The 17471-nt window shown below is 36.2% G+C and overlaps 1 protein-coding gene across 2 annotated transcripts in view; it reads right to left on the minus strand.

The window, feature by feature from the left end:
* SERAC1 (serine active site containing 1) overlaps window positions 1–17471 on the minus strand; it is a 60957-nt gene that overhangs the window by 31772 nt on the left and 11714 nt on the right. For both annotated transcript variants that reach the window (XM_032485258.1, XM_032485257.1), the window contains 5 exons: window positions 8399–8496; window positions 6133–6169; window positions 3913–4049; window positions 1434–1523; window positions 207–338 (listed from right to left, as the gene is read on the minus strand). In XM_032485258.1, the coding sequence (XP_032341149.1) occupies window positions 207–338; window positions 1434–1523; window positions 3913–4049; window positions 6133–6169; window positions 8399–8489 (487 nt within the window). In that variant the 5' untranslated portion in view covers window positions 8490–8496. The remainder of the gene's footprint in view (window positions 1–206; window positions 339–1433; window positions 1524–3912; window positions 4050–6132; window positions 6170–8398; window positions 8497–17471) is intronic.

Consider the following 17471-nt stretch of genomic DNA (forward strand, 5'->3'; position numbering starts at 1 on the left):
CAAGAGTGTTTTTAACCAAACATATCTGGATACCAGGCCAGCAGGTTTTATACTTTATCACTGGCATTTCTTTTAAATGTTTTGAAACTTTTTTTTACATATATTAATATTCCCTGAATTATTTTCCTTCCTTAATATCTCCTTCCCTTCTCTTTAACAGCAGAAGGCAAAGGCGGACTATGTTCAGTGCACCTTGGCCTTGTTACCTTGCCAGTGGTGGGTCTCTGACATCTCCTGCACAGCCTGCAGTCGCGCGGCTCTGTCCTCGGACCTGCTCTTCTTCAGGAGCAGCCACACAGCACACTCATGATCTTCTACATCAACTGTGCTAAAAGTGTCTTTGCAAAAAGAAAAGGAAAAAAGACAATGTGAACAGTAAAAACAATATTTTCATCCTCACATTTAAGATGGTAATAAATATTTGAAACCTACACTAGGAAAGTTAAATCCATTTCTAGGTGTTGATAATAAATAATAGATTTGTTCTCACTTCTGTCATATTATTTTATTTATTAAGCATATTATGGTGTGTGCTTTTGTTTTATATATTATGTTGCTTTCACACTGCAGTCTTTTTTTGGTTTTTTTCTGGCTCCTTTTCCCCAAAGAACTTTTTATCATGAGAAATAGCAAACATATGGAAAGATTAAGAGAATAATACATTAAAATTCACATGCTTATCACAACTAAAATTAAAAAGTGTTATTATTTTGCTACATTTGCTTCATCTATGTGGTTACGTGTATACTTTTTTCTAAGCTATATGAAAGTTGCAGAAACAATAACATTTCACCCTTTCACAGTTCAATATGCATCTCTTAAGAAAAAGCCTGTACTTCTTCTATATAATCACAAAGCCATTATAACACCCAAGAATACTAAAAAAAACCTTCCAAATCATCCAAAATCCAATCTAACTCCATATTCAATGTTCTCCAATTGTCCCCCAAGTTATCTTAAGAGCTGTTTTTTTTAAAACCATGATTTGATTAAGTCTTTGTAGTACTTTAATTCTAGAAAGTTTTTCCACCTTTTCTTTTTCATGATGCCAACTTTTTAAAGAGATCAGATCAGCTCTTTTATAACCTGCTCACAATGTAGATTTGCCTGATTATGAAATCTACATTTGTGATGCAGTATTCTTATTATGAGAAAGCACAGGAATGATTTTCTAACAAATTTTAAATTTTGAAATATTCAAGAGGGTATATTTAGTCTCAGTATTTATTTACAACTATCTAACATTTGTGTATCCACAAAGATAGAAACTGTCCAAGATATCAATCCCTAAAATTAAATATGTCCAGAGTATATTTTTACTCAATTTTCCACAGCTATAATAAATGTTAGTATAAGAAATGGAAAAAAAAAATCTCAGGTTGATCATCAAATGACTTTCAGATCACTATCCAAGTTAAATATGTGATGCTTACCAGCAAATGGGCCCCGTAACATCCTGGCTGATGTTGCCAATACTTTTCTTACTGCTTTGTGAAGCTCTTTTCTTGCCTGGTAGGTGATTCCTAAAATGATTACAAATTTAAATAAAACCAAGTACATACTCTTAATGCTATGCTCCAATACTTCAAAGAGAAATATATAAACTCCATTTTTTTCAAAAAGAAAATACAAAACAGCATCTTTCTTTTTTATTGTCATTATTTTATTATCTTTATTGTTTCTATCAAACCAACCAAACCACTATGGGGACACATAACTCTAGATCCCAAAGTAAGACTGCTTTCCTAGTCAGGGAAAAAGTGAAAACAAAACAAAGGCAAAAACACTAGCTAATGCTAACAAAAATCCCCATATACAACGTAAGATTAACTACATTCAAGAAAATGTCACTTAAAAATATCCCTCTCAAGTGAAATTTGGAGATACTATACTAACTAATGACATTAAGCTTTACTATATGGGTAAATTTTAAGCTATAAAAATTATCTGTGTAACTGAAACTGTAACACACCATAAAAGTATGTGGAGATACAGGAAGGTGAAATAACAATAAACACCAGGAGGAGAGAGTGGTGATATATACAGCTCGTAGACAGGGGAGCAGCAGAACCTGCCCCACTCAGGGAACACGTGCTCACAGGCGTCGTTACGTGGCTGACAATGCAGGAGAAGGCAGCTGTAAACCTAGTGTGATGACTCACCAGGATACCTGTATCCTGATGAAAAGATACTCCTCTGCTCTAAAATTTCATGTTCACCAAGCAATTGTCTGATTACTAATTAGGTTTCCATGTGACCAAATGTTCTGGTGAGTAAAGACAGGTTTTCCAGCTTTTACAACAGAATTTTTTCCCTCTGTAAATACAGTGGTATTCATATTTATGAATCCATCTCATGAGTTTAGTGGCATAAATAAATGCCTTAGAGGAAAAATATCTCTGAGCTAAGTGACAAAATCATGTTTTTATGCTTCCTAAACTGAAGACCAGCCTTCCAAACTGACAGCCCTCATGAAAATGTGGAAGTCCAAATGTAGACTAAAATAGCTAGCTGGTCTTCACCTGACTTAGTTATAGAACTCCAAATTTGGGTTAAATGTGAAAGTCCAAAATTTGATCTTCAATTGATTCTTTAGGAACTTGGTTCTCACAGGGTTTGGTAATTCTTAAGAGTAAACTGAACCTATTTTACTAATATTGTGTTTTAAATATTTATTTTTATTTTTAAAAGGTTTTTTCTTCCAGTTTCATTGAGATATAACTGACATACAGCACTGTGTAAGTTTAAGGTGTACAGCATAATAATTTGACTTACACACATCATGAAATGATGGCCACAATAAGTTTAGTGAGCATCCATCATCTCATATAGATACAAAATTATAAAAACAGGTGAGAACTCTGATTCACTCCCTCAACAACTTTCATGTATAACGTAACAGCAGCATTAATTATATTACGTTGATAATCATATTTATTAATGTTGTACATTACATCCCTAGTACTTATTTATCTTATAACTGAAAGTTTGTACCTTTGTCTGACCACCTTCATCCAATGAATTCTCCCTCCTTGTAACTCACCCCTGCCTCTGGTAACTACAAATCTGACTTTTTTTTTATGAGTTTGTTAGTATGCTTGTTTGTTTTTGAAGTATAATTGACCTATAACACTGTGTTAGTTCCTGGTACACAACATAGCGACTCCAAATTTCTCTACATTTCAAAATGATCACCACGATAAGTCCAGTTATCATCTGTCTGTCACCACACAAAGGTGTTGCATAATTACTGACCATATTCCCACGCTGTACACTTCAGACCTGTGACCTATTTATTTTGTAACCAAAACTTTGCGCCTCTTAATCTCGCTAATTTATTTCTCTCCTCCCCCTACTCCCATCTCTCTGGCAACCACCTGTTTGTTCTTTATAAAAATGATTCTATTTCAGTTTTGTTATGTTTGGTCATGTTTTATTTTTTAGATTCCACATATAGGTGAAATCATACAGTATTTGTCTTTCTCTATCTGATTTATTTCACTTAGCATGATACCCTCTGGGTCTATTCATGGTGTTGCAAATGGCAAGGTTTCATTCTTTTTCACAGCTGAGTAATATTTCAGCATGTGTGTATACACATACGCACGCACACACCTCATCTTCTTTATCCATTCATCTATTGATGGACACTTACATTGCTTTTATATCTTGGCTATTATAAATAACGCTGCAGTGAATAGAGGGGTGCATACATCTCCCAGAATTTTCTTCAGATAAATACTCAGGGTGGAATTGTTGGATCATATGATGGTTCTATTTTTAATTTTTTGAGCAGCTCTACAATGTTTTCCATAGTGGATACATCAATTTACATTCCTAAATACTCATTTTTAAATTCAATAACTAGCTTCCATTTTTCACAAAGATGGTATTACTTTACCATAAACTTACCAGGATTTTCTCTTTTATCTAAAGAAACTGTGTGCACGTATATATATGACTTCATTTTCTCTCTTTCTACCACTTGAGTATCTAATGTCAAAGACTTCTTCAGGGCCAGAACTTCATATGTAATAAATAAAGAACCTCTTAAAAAGAAACAAAAAATTCATTGTAAATATATGATCTAAATATAACAGAGGAGCCACACTTTTTTAATTAAACTTTTCGTAGAACCTTTTCTTTCTTTTATATTGGAAAACATAATATATATACAGTAATGCACATATAACATATATTATATATATATGTATAAATGTATACACGTATTTCAGCTTAGCAAATAGTAATAAATACCTGCATTATGATATCCAGGCAAAAAACAAAATAGTAACAGTCCTCCAGAAGCTCAAGTGTGTCTCTGCCTGATCTTGACCCATTTTCATCTCTATAGCTGATTATTATTCTGATTCTTATTATAATGTCATCCTTGCTTTTCTTTATAGTTTACCACCTTAACATGCACCTCTGAACAACAGAGCTTAGATATGTCTGTCAGTGAATTTCACAGGAATGGAATCACACTGTATGTATTCTTTTGTTCAGCCTTCTGTTTGTGAGATTCATGTTGTTTGTCAGATACATGTTGTTGCATGTATCTGAAGTTCATATGTTTATATTTTCATACGGTATGTGATTCATCCATTGCATGGTTATACTATGATTTATTCATCTGTTCTAGATTTATCTGTTTTAGATGGGCATTTAGAGGATTTCTAGTTTGAGTCTATTACAAATAATGCTGTTACACATCTTATACATCTACACTGTATACATATGTGTATGTTCCTCTAGGGTACATATCTAGAATATTACAGCCTTTCTGATAGTATGTATATTGTTCAATTTTACTAGATAATGAATGCCAAACTGTTTTTTCAAAAGGATTGGCCAATTTGTACTCCTATCACCAGCATATGAAAATTTCTCCTCTTCTAATAGTTATACCTAAAATTAAATTTTAAATGTGAAATACGTTGTTTGTTGTATACCCCAAAATGAAGGGTTTTTTTCCTCCTAATCAAATTGACCTACACACTTCCTAAGTTCCAACACAAAGGCTGCACTCCGTCTGGATTCAGAGCTTAGAAACAACAGTTGTATTAACCCTGCTCCTGAGCTTCCCACCCTGAAGCAAAAGCAAGTACAACAGAAAGGCCAGACACTGGCCAGCACCAACAGAATGGAAAGAAAGCTCTCAAGAATCCTCTCCTTTCTTGGGGATCTATCTGAGCAGCCAAAAAGAACAAATCTATTCAGTATTTTTATCATGCTTTCTATGAAAGACAAAATTCTTTACTAGAAATTGTGACTAATTTTCACTATATTCCTGAATATAATTATGATATAAACAAAGAAATTGAATTATAGAAAAGAATATATATTTATCTTTTGCCTGGAATGAGTCAAAGAAAAAAATTATCTAAATGTGTTTTGCCTTAACTTATAATGTCATGGAGAAATGTACATGTTTAGATAAAATGCCAATTCTATCTCATTTATCATTTTAGCACCTAAGAGTTGATTTTATATTTATACTAATGAAAAAGAATATTAGCAAAAACACTAGAGCAGTATTAGACATACACTTAACATAATATCCCCCTCGCCAAGAAAAAAAAAAAGGAAAGAAAAGAGAATGGAAAATAACAATCTTCAGAAAGTCACTCCATTCATTAAGCATGTACCTCTGAAACAGGATGAGATGCAAGATGTTAATCTATTGGTTTTCTCAGTCAACCTCAATTCCTTTCATAAGAACTTTATGGTGATTTAGAGGATTTTCAAAAATAATTTTGACTACAGTCGATTTTTACCTTCTTCACCTTTTCTATAACCTAACATACAAAGTGATTTTACCTGTGTGAGAGCTAATTAGTGAGTGCCTGCTCTGTACATGCCAAGTGCTTTCCTCAGAGCAGCAGTACCAGATGGGTAGGATCCCCATCATGTACTTGGATCCAAGAGAAAACACTCCTCAGGAGTTGAAGTAACTGGATCAAGACAACACTGAAGTGGCAGAACCAGTGATGAAGCAGTGACAAATCCACACGTTTATAGATTCCAAACCCTATACCCTTTCACTATCCCATGCTACCTATAAATCACTTCCATTTAGATTTCAAACAATAGTATAATGAACTCAATTAATATTTCACAATTGACACTTACCCTAAAATAAGTGATCCAGTAAACTTTATTATATTTCCTTCAAAAAGAAAGGAAAAAAGTTAACTCAATGAGTTTTATTTTCAAAATATGATAAGAAATAGGCAATAGTGTAAGTCTCTACCTATGTTTTTCATAACTGGATTAGAAGTTCTTGGTATTTTTCCATTAATATAATCATTTGCTATTAACACATGGCTTTCTACCTTCAGATACAAATGAACCAATAAGCACTGAGTAAAAAAACACAATCTGTATTTCATACTCATTCTCATTTCATACTTATTACCCACTTCTACCTCTTATTCTGCCATCCCCCATCAAATCAGTAAGACACCCTTGTTTTGCTGCACTACGACATTGCCAGGCCTATAGTGCTTCCACTGAATCTAATGTCCAAAGGGCTAATTTCCCCTCTGATTTTTCAGTAGTTCACAACCAATTAAATGAAGGAATAGGGAGAATTATCCCTATCACTACCTAAGACCATATTAAGGGATCAGGTTTGTGAACTAGGGATACAAAATGATTCTTCCCAAAGTAATTATGTTATAATTGGTGCTTAAATGCCATATATAGGTAGTCCTATTTAAAACATAGATTATATTCTACAAGTTTATTTATAAATTTTTTGTTTGGAACTTGGAAAACCTTTTTTTTTAGTATTAAAAATTCCTAGTGCCAGACACAGCTAGTTGCCTATCTAATACACAAAAGACCCTTAAACTTTACTAACACAACCTGATTATTATCTAAAATTATTCAAATTCCCAGACTCCTCTGCAGCCAGTGCTGTCTGTGCAACACAGTTGTAGCCAATATACATATAAATGTAATATATCTATATAGATATTTGGATATAGATGGAAATGTATAGGGAGAGATCCCTTCCCAAATAAAAAGACAAAGCTTCATAACATGACTTTTGGCCTTTCTGCCTTCTTGACATCCTCGGATTCAGCAACCATCTTGTAACCAAGAGGACAGTAAAGATAACAGAGCAGGAAGACAGGAGAATTGCTAAACTGCAATTCCTGCCCTAAATTGTTATGTAAGAAAAATGAAAAACTTACTAATTTCAGCCATTATAGTCAAGTTTCTGTTACATGCACTGAACACAATCTTAACTAATATATTACCCATGATGGTTAGGTACTCAGGGCACTCCATAAAAATCTACGTAACCTATAATTTATTGGATGTACAGAGGTAGCCCTTTGTTCAGAGTTTCAATTTATGCTTCCAAGAACACATTTCTCCTCCCTACTGAGGGATGAGGAACTTTCCTCCACTGACTTCCCTATGCATTAGCCAAAGGAGACAGACATTCCTCCCAAACTCTAGGACCTAGTGGTTCCAGAAGAGAAAAGAGGACAGCTCTAGAAAGTCTGCAGGGATGAGGTAAGAAGTTGTGACACACAGAGCCTCCTGATTGTGAAATCCCTCTGGAACATTTTGTTTCCTCCTACACTGCTACCACTTATTTCTTCTTATAAAGATGTTTCTTTTTTACTGGGCCCTGAGAATAGAATACAGACTCAAGGCCTTTTCTCCTACCCTGAAGTATATTCACTACTATGGAGTTTGTTCTGCTAGAAATGATAATTAGAAAAGCTTCCTTTTTGTCCCCACTTTTCTTTTCTATTTTTAAAACACAAAATTACAGAATTTTCTAAATGAAAATAATCTATCCTAAAAACTGATCTCTCTTAAAGATCAAAAAGAAGCTCCATGGGGACAGGGACTTTGTCTTATTCAATACTGTATCCTCAGGGCCTAGTAATAGAAGCTGGCACATGACCCAGGCCAATATTCTCATTTTACAAATAAAGATTAGTAACAAATAATATAAATAAAATTTTACAAATGAATGTAGTAGATTAGTGCTAGATCCTAAGTTCCTGTAAGTCAAGCAAACCATCTTCCTGGCTCACCACTGAATTCCCAGCACCTAACACATGTGCTTGGCTCCATATTTTATAGGAGCTTAATAAATAGCTGCTGAATGAACATGCAGTGGTCCTTAAGTTGACTTTGGACGGATAAGTATGAATCTGATGGGAAACACAGGGGAGGGAAAAGATTCTTAAGAAAAAGGAGCATGCATGGCTCTGAGCCTACAGATCTGTGGTGAACCTATTAGTATAGAAAAGACAAAAAAATCTGAGATTTATCAGGGGTTGTATGTTTTTGTGGACCACCCTGGAAACTTACCCACAATTCTATCACTGTTTCTGCAATAAAATGTTGCTGTTTAAACTGTACTCACTGATATCTCTCCAGTACGTGTTGCTTTTTGGAGGAGAAGTTGAGGTTCCCATTCTTCTGCAGCAGATGACACAGTAAGCAGCCAGGGACATTCTGTGTCTAAATAGAACAATCATAACAAATTCAATTTAGCACCTAATTAAAAACATTTCCTTTAACTATAAGAACATGTCACAATCACAGTAGATTGTCCATAGAGTTAGATTTTTCAAGACCTGGAAAAAACTTTTCAATTAAAAACATTTTTTTCTCTCTTAAAAATTTAAAGCAGACGTATTAGAATAGTATTTTGCTAGTACCTTGATTCTTCTTCTTCAAATTGTGTCCAATTGTGAACACTGATTAGTAGGAAACAGGAAGAGATTATTAATCAGAATATCAACATAGGAATTAAAATTTTTCATGTCTTTTTTTGGGGGTCTTTCTTTTTTTAACTTTTTTTATTGATTTATAATCATTTTACAATGTTGTGTCAAATTTTTAAAATATATATGCATATAGATAGATATTTATATTTATCTTTGGTGACTGAAGGCCCTACAGAAATGAAAAGCAGCTCCGAATAGAAGATATACTTAAGACCTATGCGAGCGTTTAGCTTTTCTCCAGCTCCTTCAGGATGGTACCCAACATGGTTTAAAATCTTTGAAATTTAATTGTTACTTTTTGGCATCCTGTCAAAGAGAGATGTTGTTTAACTATTTCATCACTAGCCCGTCGCTCAACTGTTTCATCAACTGAGCAAAGATGATCTAAATATGATGCAATGTGTCTAGAACAACTCAGTATTCTAGAATCATACCAGATTGTCTTTGGATGAGACATTTTTTCCTTCTTTTTTCTTCTGCAATAAGGGAAAAGAAAGAAGGTGTCTTAAGGATCTCATGTGAGAAACAGTCCTTTGGTTCAACATTAAAAAAACTTCTGGCAGCTTTACAGGGATTAGGGGGGAGATTGCTCCATGTATATGTGTTAGAAACATCTATTAACCATAACCCAAAATAAAAACCTTTAAGATTTTTTCTTATGATTCTAGTACATCAATTGTTGACCAGACAAACTAGTTTAGGCAACAGGTAAACTTACAAGAGGTCACTGCTTTAAAGGTCATTATTTCTTACTTTCTCATTTGTTTAAAGGGTTGCTGCTACTTCTCTCAGAGACATAAGGATAACGGTAAAAATAATGTAAAGACAGCAATGAAGTAGGGTCTTATAAAACCAGGGCAGAATGCAGTGTAAACTACTTTAAGAGTTCATGTATAGATCTGCATTTCAGTTACTACGTGAAAACTTTTGACTGAAACAAAAATTCAGAGCAAAAATATCTATGCTGCCTTCAATCCTGATACCTATGAAGAGCGGCCAACTATAAAACATTATACAAATATTGTTTACTATTACTTCCCTGGCCTAAAAACCTTCACCATATTAACTTAAACACACCACCCCTCTGCAGGTTTCCCTCCCAAGCCCTGGGTATAAATCCGAGTACACTGGAAATTTACTTCCTCATCTTACTTCACTCTAGATTTCCTCAGATGACATCACTGGCCCTTTCAGCTTTTCCCGTGGAGAATAAACGTCTCCACTTCTAATTCTCTTAACTTTCAACTCTCTCGGTATCTTGACTGTTTCCAGTGCTCATCCTTGCTTTTCCAGGAGTGAGCAGTCATCCCATGGTTGTATGTCCTTCCCCGCCCAGCCTCAACTCCAGAGGCATCACTTCAATCTCTCTCTGCCTGCTCCGTCAACATACTAGAGTTCTCCTCTTTCCACTATCCTGCAGCTTTCTCTGTGCCTATACTTGGACAGCCAAAGTGGGGGGATAAAAGACAAACCGGGAGTGGGCTCTTGGAATGATTTTTGCTGCCCCTAATCAGTTCTCTTCTCATCCCCACAATGACTGCTCTAAACAATCCACATACTCTGCCAAGCATCCTACCCTACCTCCATCCCTCTCAAACAATCTTGTCTCTTATTTCACTCAGAAAATTAAGACTATAAACTCCCTCAGTTTCTGCCTCCATAGCTACAGGCAGGGATCAATCCAGGTATTGAGGAAATCAACATTTATTCAAATGGTGTGTGTGGGAAGGAGGTGCTTAAAAAAACCCCACAAAATCACAAGTATCAGATTAGGTACTAAAATGAAAGTGATTTAGAATGAGAAAAGATTCAATAAATAACTGGAGTCTTAGAAATTTTAATGCCTTTCTTTTGAGATTCATTGGGCAGTTTGTCAGAAATGCTTACATAGAAATGCATCAGGATTACACTCTGGTGTTCCCTCCCTCCCGAGGACATTACAACTCTGAGTAACTCCTAGCACTTGAATGGGGCCCATGTAAGTAAGGTACTCTCAAGCCAAAGTTTCCTAACTCCACAGGAAATCCACCCTGGTCGACATACATATCTTTATCTGCATCACCTTTTCCAGATTCCAAGTGGATTTTTACCTGCATTGTTCTTTCCTGTTACTGAGGGAAAGGTCTCACTTCTTTCTCAAAGGGAAATGTACTGTCTGTGTTCTAGACCCCATCCCTTACACTTCCATGGGGACCTTGATTCATTATCTGCGTCTGCCTTCTTAATCTTCACGCACTTCCTCTCTTTCAGCTGTTTCTACTCCTCCTCCCTAAATACTAGATGTCCACTGTTCTCCCATCAAAACATAAAAATAAAAAACAAATGATTGGGAAAAAGCCCCAGAACTCTCCCTCTATCCAAGTGCCCTCCACTTACTGCCTGTTCTCCCACCCTCCCTAAGATTCTTTCCCCAGGGTGACTTCCTCCAACAAAGAAACAGCCCTCCCTAAGGTTACCAGTGAGTGACATCTTCGTTGCTAAATCCACTATTCAGTCACCATCTTCCTTTCTTTGTCTGAAGCATCTGACTACGCCCTCCTTTTTCCTCTAGCTACTCTTCCATTTCTAGCTACTTCATTCCATTACTCATTCAACAAACATTTACTGAGCACCTATCACCTGTCAGGGACAGAAATTTGAGATGTGAAAAAGGCAGCACAACTCCCTGCCCCTACTAAGCTTGGAGCTGGATCTGCTGCCTCCACCCAGCCCTTAAATATAAGTGTTCCAGTGGGTTCTACCTGCGGTCCTCTTTTTCCTTCATGCTACATTCTCTGGCTGAGTCATATCAGTGTTTTCATCACAAAGCTTTACCTGTAATCACGATAACTACCTTAAGTCTCTCTGTGCTGAGCTTCAGACACACAGAAACAACTGCCTAATGCACATTTGACTTTGAAGCACCACAAACACCTAAAACCCAGGAATATCAAATGATCCTGGTCAAATCATCAAACCAACTCTTAAAAGCAAATATCCCAAGACATTTATTACTAAACCACAGTTTCCCCGTTGATTAGAAATGACTCCTTCCTACACCAAGGTCTAATCTATCTAGGGTCCATTTCTGGAGAGTTTTGTTCTACTGATACATTTGCATCAATGATATAACATCTTTCTTAATTTACATACTTTTAAAACAAGCCTTGATAGCTTCTAGAGTGAGCACCCCTGCTCCCATTCTTTTCAGGACTGTCTTGGCTACTGGAACTTTCAGTAGAACTGAACTGAATTTACAGATTAATGTAAGGAGAACTGATACCATGGAGGCCCTCCATTCATGAATAGTATATCTTTAAGTATTCTTTTAAATTTTTTGTCATTTTCTTCACAAAGGTTATGCATGTTTTTTCTGTTTTTTGCTTTCATGGAAACATCAAATGTATATCAATGTAGAGAGAATAATACAATGGACTCTATCATTCAGTTTCAAAAATTATCAACACATAGCCAATCTTGTTTCATCTATAACTGCTCCACCCAATAAAACTTTCACATGACAGACACTTTCTGTATCTGCACTACTAATGCGAAAATATACCGGTGTGACTGAGGAACTGAAATTTTTATCTGTTTAAATTCTAACTAATTTCAATTTAAATAGCCACATATGGCTAGTGGCTATGGTAGTGAAGAGTGTAACCTATACTGTAACTCACACTCACTTTCCATCACCCTAACAATCAATTATTTTGAAGCAAATCCAAAATGTCATGTCATATTTAACCCATGAATACTGTAGTATGTAGCTCCTAGAAAAAAAAAAATTAACCATCATTATGTCCAAAAAAAACCCCACAACTTAAAAACTAATTCCATAGTATCATCAAATATCCAACAAATTCTTCAATTATTTCATAAACTTTTGTTTTACACTATTGGTTTGTTAGAATTAGGATCTAAACAAGGCCCATACGCTACATTTGGTTATTAATATGCCTCTTTTTTAGAGTCATTTCTACAATCACTGGTTTATTTAGATTTTCCTTCTTTAGTTTTAATATCTACTTTTCAAGAAAAATGAGCATTTAAGTTTTCAAAATCATTAACATAAAGTTGTTCATCCACCTGTCAGAATGGCTATCATCACAAAGAACATAAATAACAAATGCTGGCAAGAATGTGGAGAAAAAGGAACCCTTGTACGCTGTTGGTGGGAATGTAAATTGGTACAGCCACTGTGGAAAACAGTATGGAGGTTTCTCAAAAAGCTAAAAATAGAACTACCATGTGAACCAGCAATTTCACTGCTGGGTACATATCCAAAAAATCCAAAACACTAGTGCAAAAAGATAATGCACCCCAAAGTTGATAGCAGCATTATTTACAATTGCCAAGATATGGAAACAACCTAAGTGTTCATCAACAGATGAATGGATAAAGAAGATATGGTATACACATACAATGGAATATTACTCAGCCATAAAAAAGAATGAACCTTTGCCATTTGCAAGAATGTGGATGGGCTTGGAGTGCATTATGCTAAGTGAAATAAATCAGAAAGAAAAAGACAAATACTGTATATCACTTATATGTGGAATCTAAAAAACATAACAAACTAGTGAATGTAATGAAAAAGAAGCAAACTGACAGACATAGAGAACTAGTGGTTACCAGTGGGGAGAGAGGAGGTGAGAAGAGCAAGACAGAGGTAAAGGATTAAGAAGTACAAACTACTATGTATAAAATAAATAGGCTACAAGGATATACTGAACAACATGGGGAATATATTCAATATTTTACAATAACTATAAATGGAGTATAACCTTTAAAAATTGCAAGTCACTATATTGTACACCTGTAACATACAGTATTTTATAGCAACTATACATCAATTAAAAATGCATGGAAAAAAAGTTGTTCATGCCATTCTTAAAATATTTTTTAGCCCTAAAATTCCCTACCTTTTTGTTCCCAGCATTATATCTGCTTCTTCTTTTTTACTTTTGAGTGGTCTTCTAAAGTTTATTAATGGAAAAGATTTATCAATTTTTATTATCTATTGGTTTTGCTGATCATCTCTACTTTTTGTTTTCTATCTCTGCTCTTCATTGCTTTCTCCTTTCTTTCTTTTGATTCACCCTGTTGTTTTCCTAACTTCTTCAATAACACTTAACTAATACATTATGAGTATTTCTTGCTCTTTTGTAAAGGCACTGAAGACTATAAATTCCACTCTACGTTTTGCCATACCTCAATTTCACAGGTCCTGACATTTCCACTGTGATTTCCTCTAATCTGTGGATTGTTTAGTTTTATTTTTAGTTTCCAAACACATGAAATTTCTAAAGATTATCTTTTTATTGTGCTATATGACAGATTCTTTGGAATTGTGGAGACTTGCTTTGTTAGCTAGTTGCATGCAATATTTATAAAATTATTATATAAACTTATTCTTTGTTATGGGTAAAATTTAGTATATCCATTATATCAAACTTGTTAATTGTGTTGTTAAAAGCTTCTACAGCCTTACTAATTTCTGTCTCTATGATCTACCAGTACCTCAGAGAGGTTTTAAAATTTTTCATCCTGGCTTATACATTTGTCAACTTCCCTTTGTCCATTATTTCTTTAATTCTTTATTTATTCACTCAACAAATACTTACTTGAGTCCCTATGAACTAGGAACTGTTGTAAGTACTGGAGATACAGCAATGAATATGAAAACTATATGAAAGCAATGAATATGAAAAGTACCTGCCTTCATGGATCTTACCCTCTACTGCAGAACTCCCCAGTCAGAAGCCTTACCACCAGGTACTTCCTCCCAAAAGGCAAAAATTATCGCTCTCACCTGCATCTCGGCAAAGGTAAGTGGATCAACATCTTGCCAACTAAAAATTGACACTTGCCATCTGCCTCTACAAGGATTAAGTCTCTACCTACTGCAGTTACTGATCTTTGACACACCCTGAAAGGTGTTCAGGATGGCGATGAGGAATGAGGCACTCTGTGCTCTGGGAAAAACTGGTAGAACAGGCCTTCAGATAGTTATTCTCAGGAGAAAATTTTATGAGCTCAAATTCTTGCATCTCCTCATATCTAGAAAGCACTAAAATCATTTATGGTGGGGACATCTGCTCCTCGTGACTAGCAGCAAGACTCTGCCTAAATGTGTGCTTGACTGCAAGTACCCCACTTCACTGAAATTATATATAATACTAACCTTCCCCCCTACTTCCAAGCAGTTTCTCAGAGCTATCTGAGATGCTGTCTCCCAGGCTAGCAGTCCTCATTCTGCCCCAAATAAAACTTAAATAACAACTCTAATGTTGTGCATTTTTTTTTTCAGTCAACAATCTATACTGATTCAAAATATGCTTTCTCAATAATGCATGGAAACCTGGAAAGAGAGGGGGCTGCTCACTTCCGAAAGGAAAGAAATCAAACATGCCCCAAGAGATCTTAAGATATACTAGAGGCAATATAAAAACTGAAGGAAGTGGCAAATATGCTTGCCCAGGACATCAGTAGTCTGATTGTCTAATTTCAAAAGGGTACAAAAGAGCAGATCAGGAGGCTAAAGAAGCAGCCACAACTAAAGTTCCTCTGGTCATGGCCATTCCAAGTGGGGACCTAACCCAGTTTAGCCCAAATACTCACCCAAGGACTCTGAAAGGTCAAGAGAATAGGAATCAACCCTACCAGTTTAGAACCCACAATCTGGCTAGTTAATAACCAAGAAAAGGTTTTGATTCCTGAAAGCTTAATGGAAGAAATGATTAGTTCTATACATCAGAACATGTGATATGAAATGGCACCCTACCTACAATGGATACAAGATTTTATTCAAGGGCCTAATATGTCCAGGACTGTTCAAAGAATTATACATAAGTGCATGACTTGTGCTAAAAATAACTCTAGAAATGAGCCTCCTCCCCCCTCCTATGAGAGTTCAAGGGAGGAAGGAAGGCCCAGGGAAAGATGGGCAAGTAGATTTCAGTTATACCTAAGACTATAAAGGAAGGTTTCATTATCTGTTACGGAATGCAAGTTAACGTGCCTGGTGCACGGTGGGGCCAAACAAACCGAAACATCGGAGTTTGGAGCAGAGAAATGTGGACTGTAGGGCCAAGCAAGGAGAACAGATGATTTATGCTGAAAAACCCCAAACTCTTCAAAGGTTTTTAAGAAGTTTTCATAGGCAAAATTTGGGGTGAGGGTTGGAGGGTATGTGACTTTCTTTAGATTGGTTGGTGGTGACATAATGCATCAGTGTTTCAGGAATCCTGTGTTCAGCCTGAAGTTACCATTCTCCACCTGGGTGGGGGCCTAAGTTCCTGCAGAAGAACTCAGAGATATTGTTAAGTCTATTCCTGCACTGCAGTTTCTTGACTGCACCTCCTTTCTTTCTGCATTCCCCTCCCACCCTGATTCGCAACTGCTTGAATCTGCCCTTTGGAACTCAGGGAAGGTCAAGGAAGCTGGATAAAGCCTATTTCCTACAAACAAGAAATGGGAGACACAGAAAGGATTTGTACCAGAAAGGGCCCCAGAAGGTCTTCTCCATTTCATATTGAGGCAGGAGGGAAAGAGGCAGGACACATGCTAGATAAATGAAAAGGGGCACAGCTGTTGAAATGTTATGAAGACTAGCTGGAACCAGCTGAAACCTAGGTGGCTTTGAGAATAGTCTGGTCATTGACCTTCAGCTCACTATACCTTCATCGTAATACAAAAAAATCACTCCCCCTTAAGCCATGACAGTTCTGAGGGGGACCATGAAAGGCCAAAAAGTGGGCAGTGGCCCAATCCCAGGAAATCCCCACTCTTCCCTGAAAAAGCAGGAATATTCCTCCCACTGATTAGCCTATGAAATTACTTAACCCATAAAAACCTACCACCCCATGCCTGGGGGCCACTGTCACTTTCTGAGACAGGCCACATTCTGCCTGTGGAGTGTGTATCTCTGTAAATAAACTTACCTTTGATTTCCTTTGGCTGGCTCTTGAACTCTTTCCCACGCAAAGCCAGGAACTCTCACTTAGCAGTCTGTCCTAAGGACTCCTGCGGGTTCCAGGATGTGATACTTCCCTCTCTTGCAACAATATATACTGGTAATGATAGACACTTTAACAGGCTGAGTGGAAGCATTCCCAGGTCAGACAGACAGGGCTTCCAAGGTAGTGAAGGCCTTACTCAAGGAAATAATTCCCATGTTTGGACTTCCCAGCTCAATTCAGAGTGACAATGGAAGTGCTTTTGTTGCCAGTATTACACAGGGTTTATGAGCAACTTGGAATAAAATGGAATTTAATGCGTCCTGAAGACCCCAGTAAACTGGGAAAATGGAGAAGATGAATTATACTTTGGAAAGGATTATAGCCAAAATCTGTCAAGAAACTAATTTAACATGGGTCAAAATATTTCCAGTTGTACTGCTTACAATCAGGGTGGCCCCTAGAAGCAGCCTGTAACTGAGTCCTTATCAGACACTGTGTGGGAGACCATTCCTCTATTCTGAACAGCTAAGCAGACAAACTTCTGACAAGATAAAAGAATTAGATAAATCAACTGAAAAATATGCACAACCTTAAAGTTCAGAATTATGTTTTATTTGGCAGACAAAACTGAGGACTTAAGCCTTGAAGACAGCTTTTCAAACAGCTCTGAGAGACTGCTCCGAAGAGCAAGGGAGATGCCAGGATAAACAGGAGTTTTGCAACAAACTCAGGTAGTTGGAACATCAAAAGATTACTGTCAATT

This window comes from Camelus ferus, chromosome 8 (genome assembly GCF_009834535.1).
Source record: "Camelus ferus isolate YT-003-E chromosome 8, BCGSAC_Cfer_1.0, whole genome shotgun sequence".
Taxonomy (NCBI): domain Eukaryota; kingdom Metazoa; phylum Chordata; class Mammalia; order Artiodactyla; family Camelidae; genus Camelus; species Camelus ferus.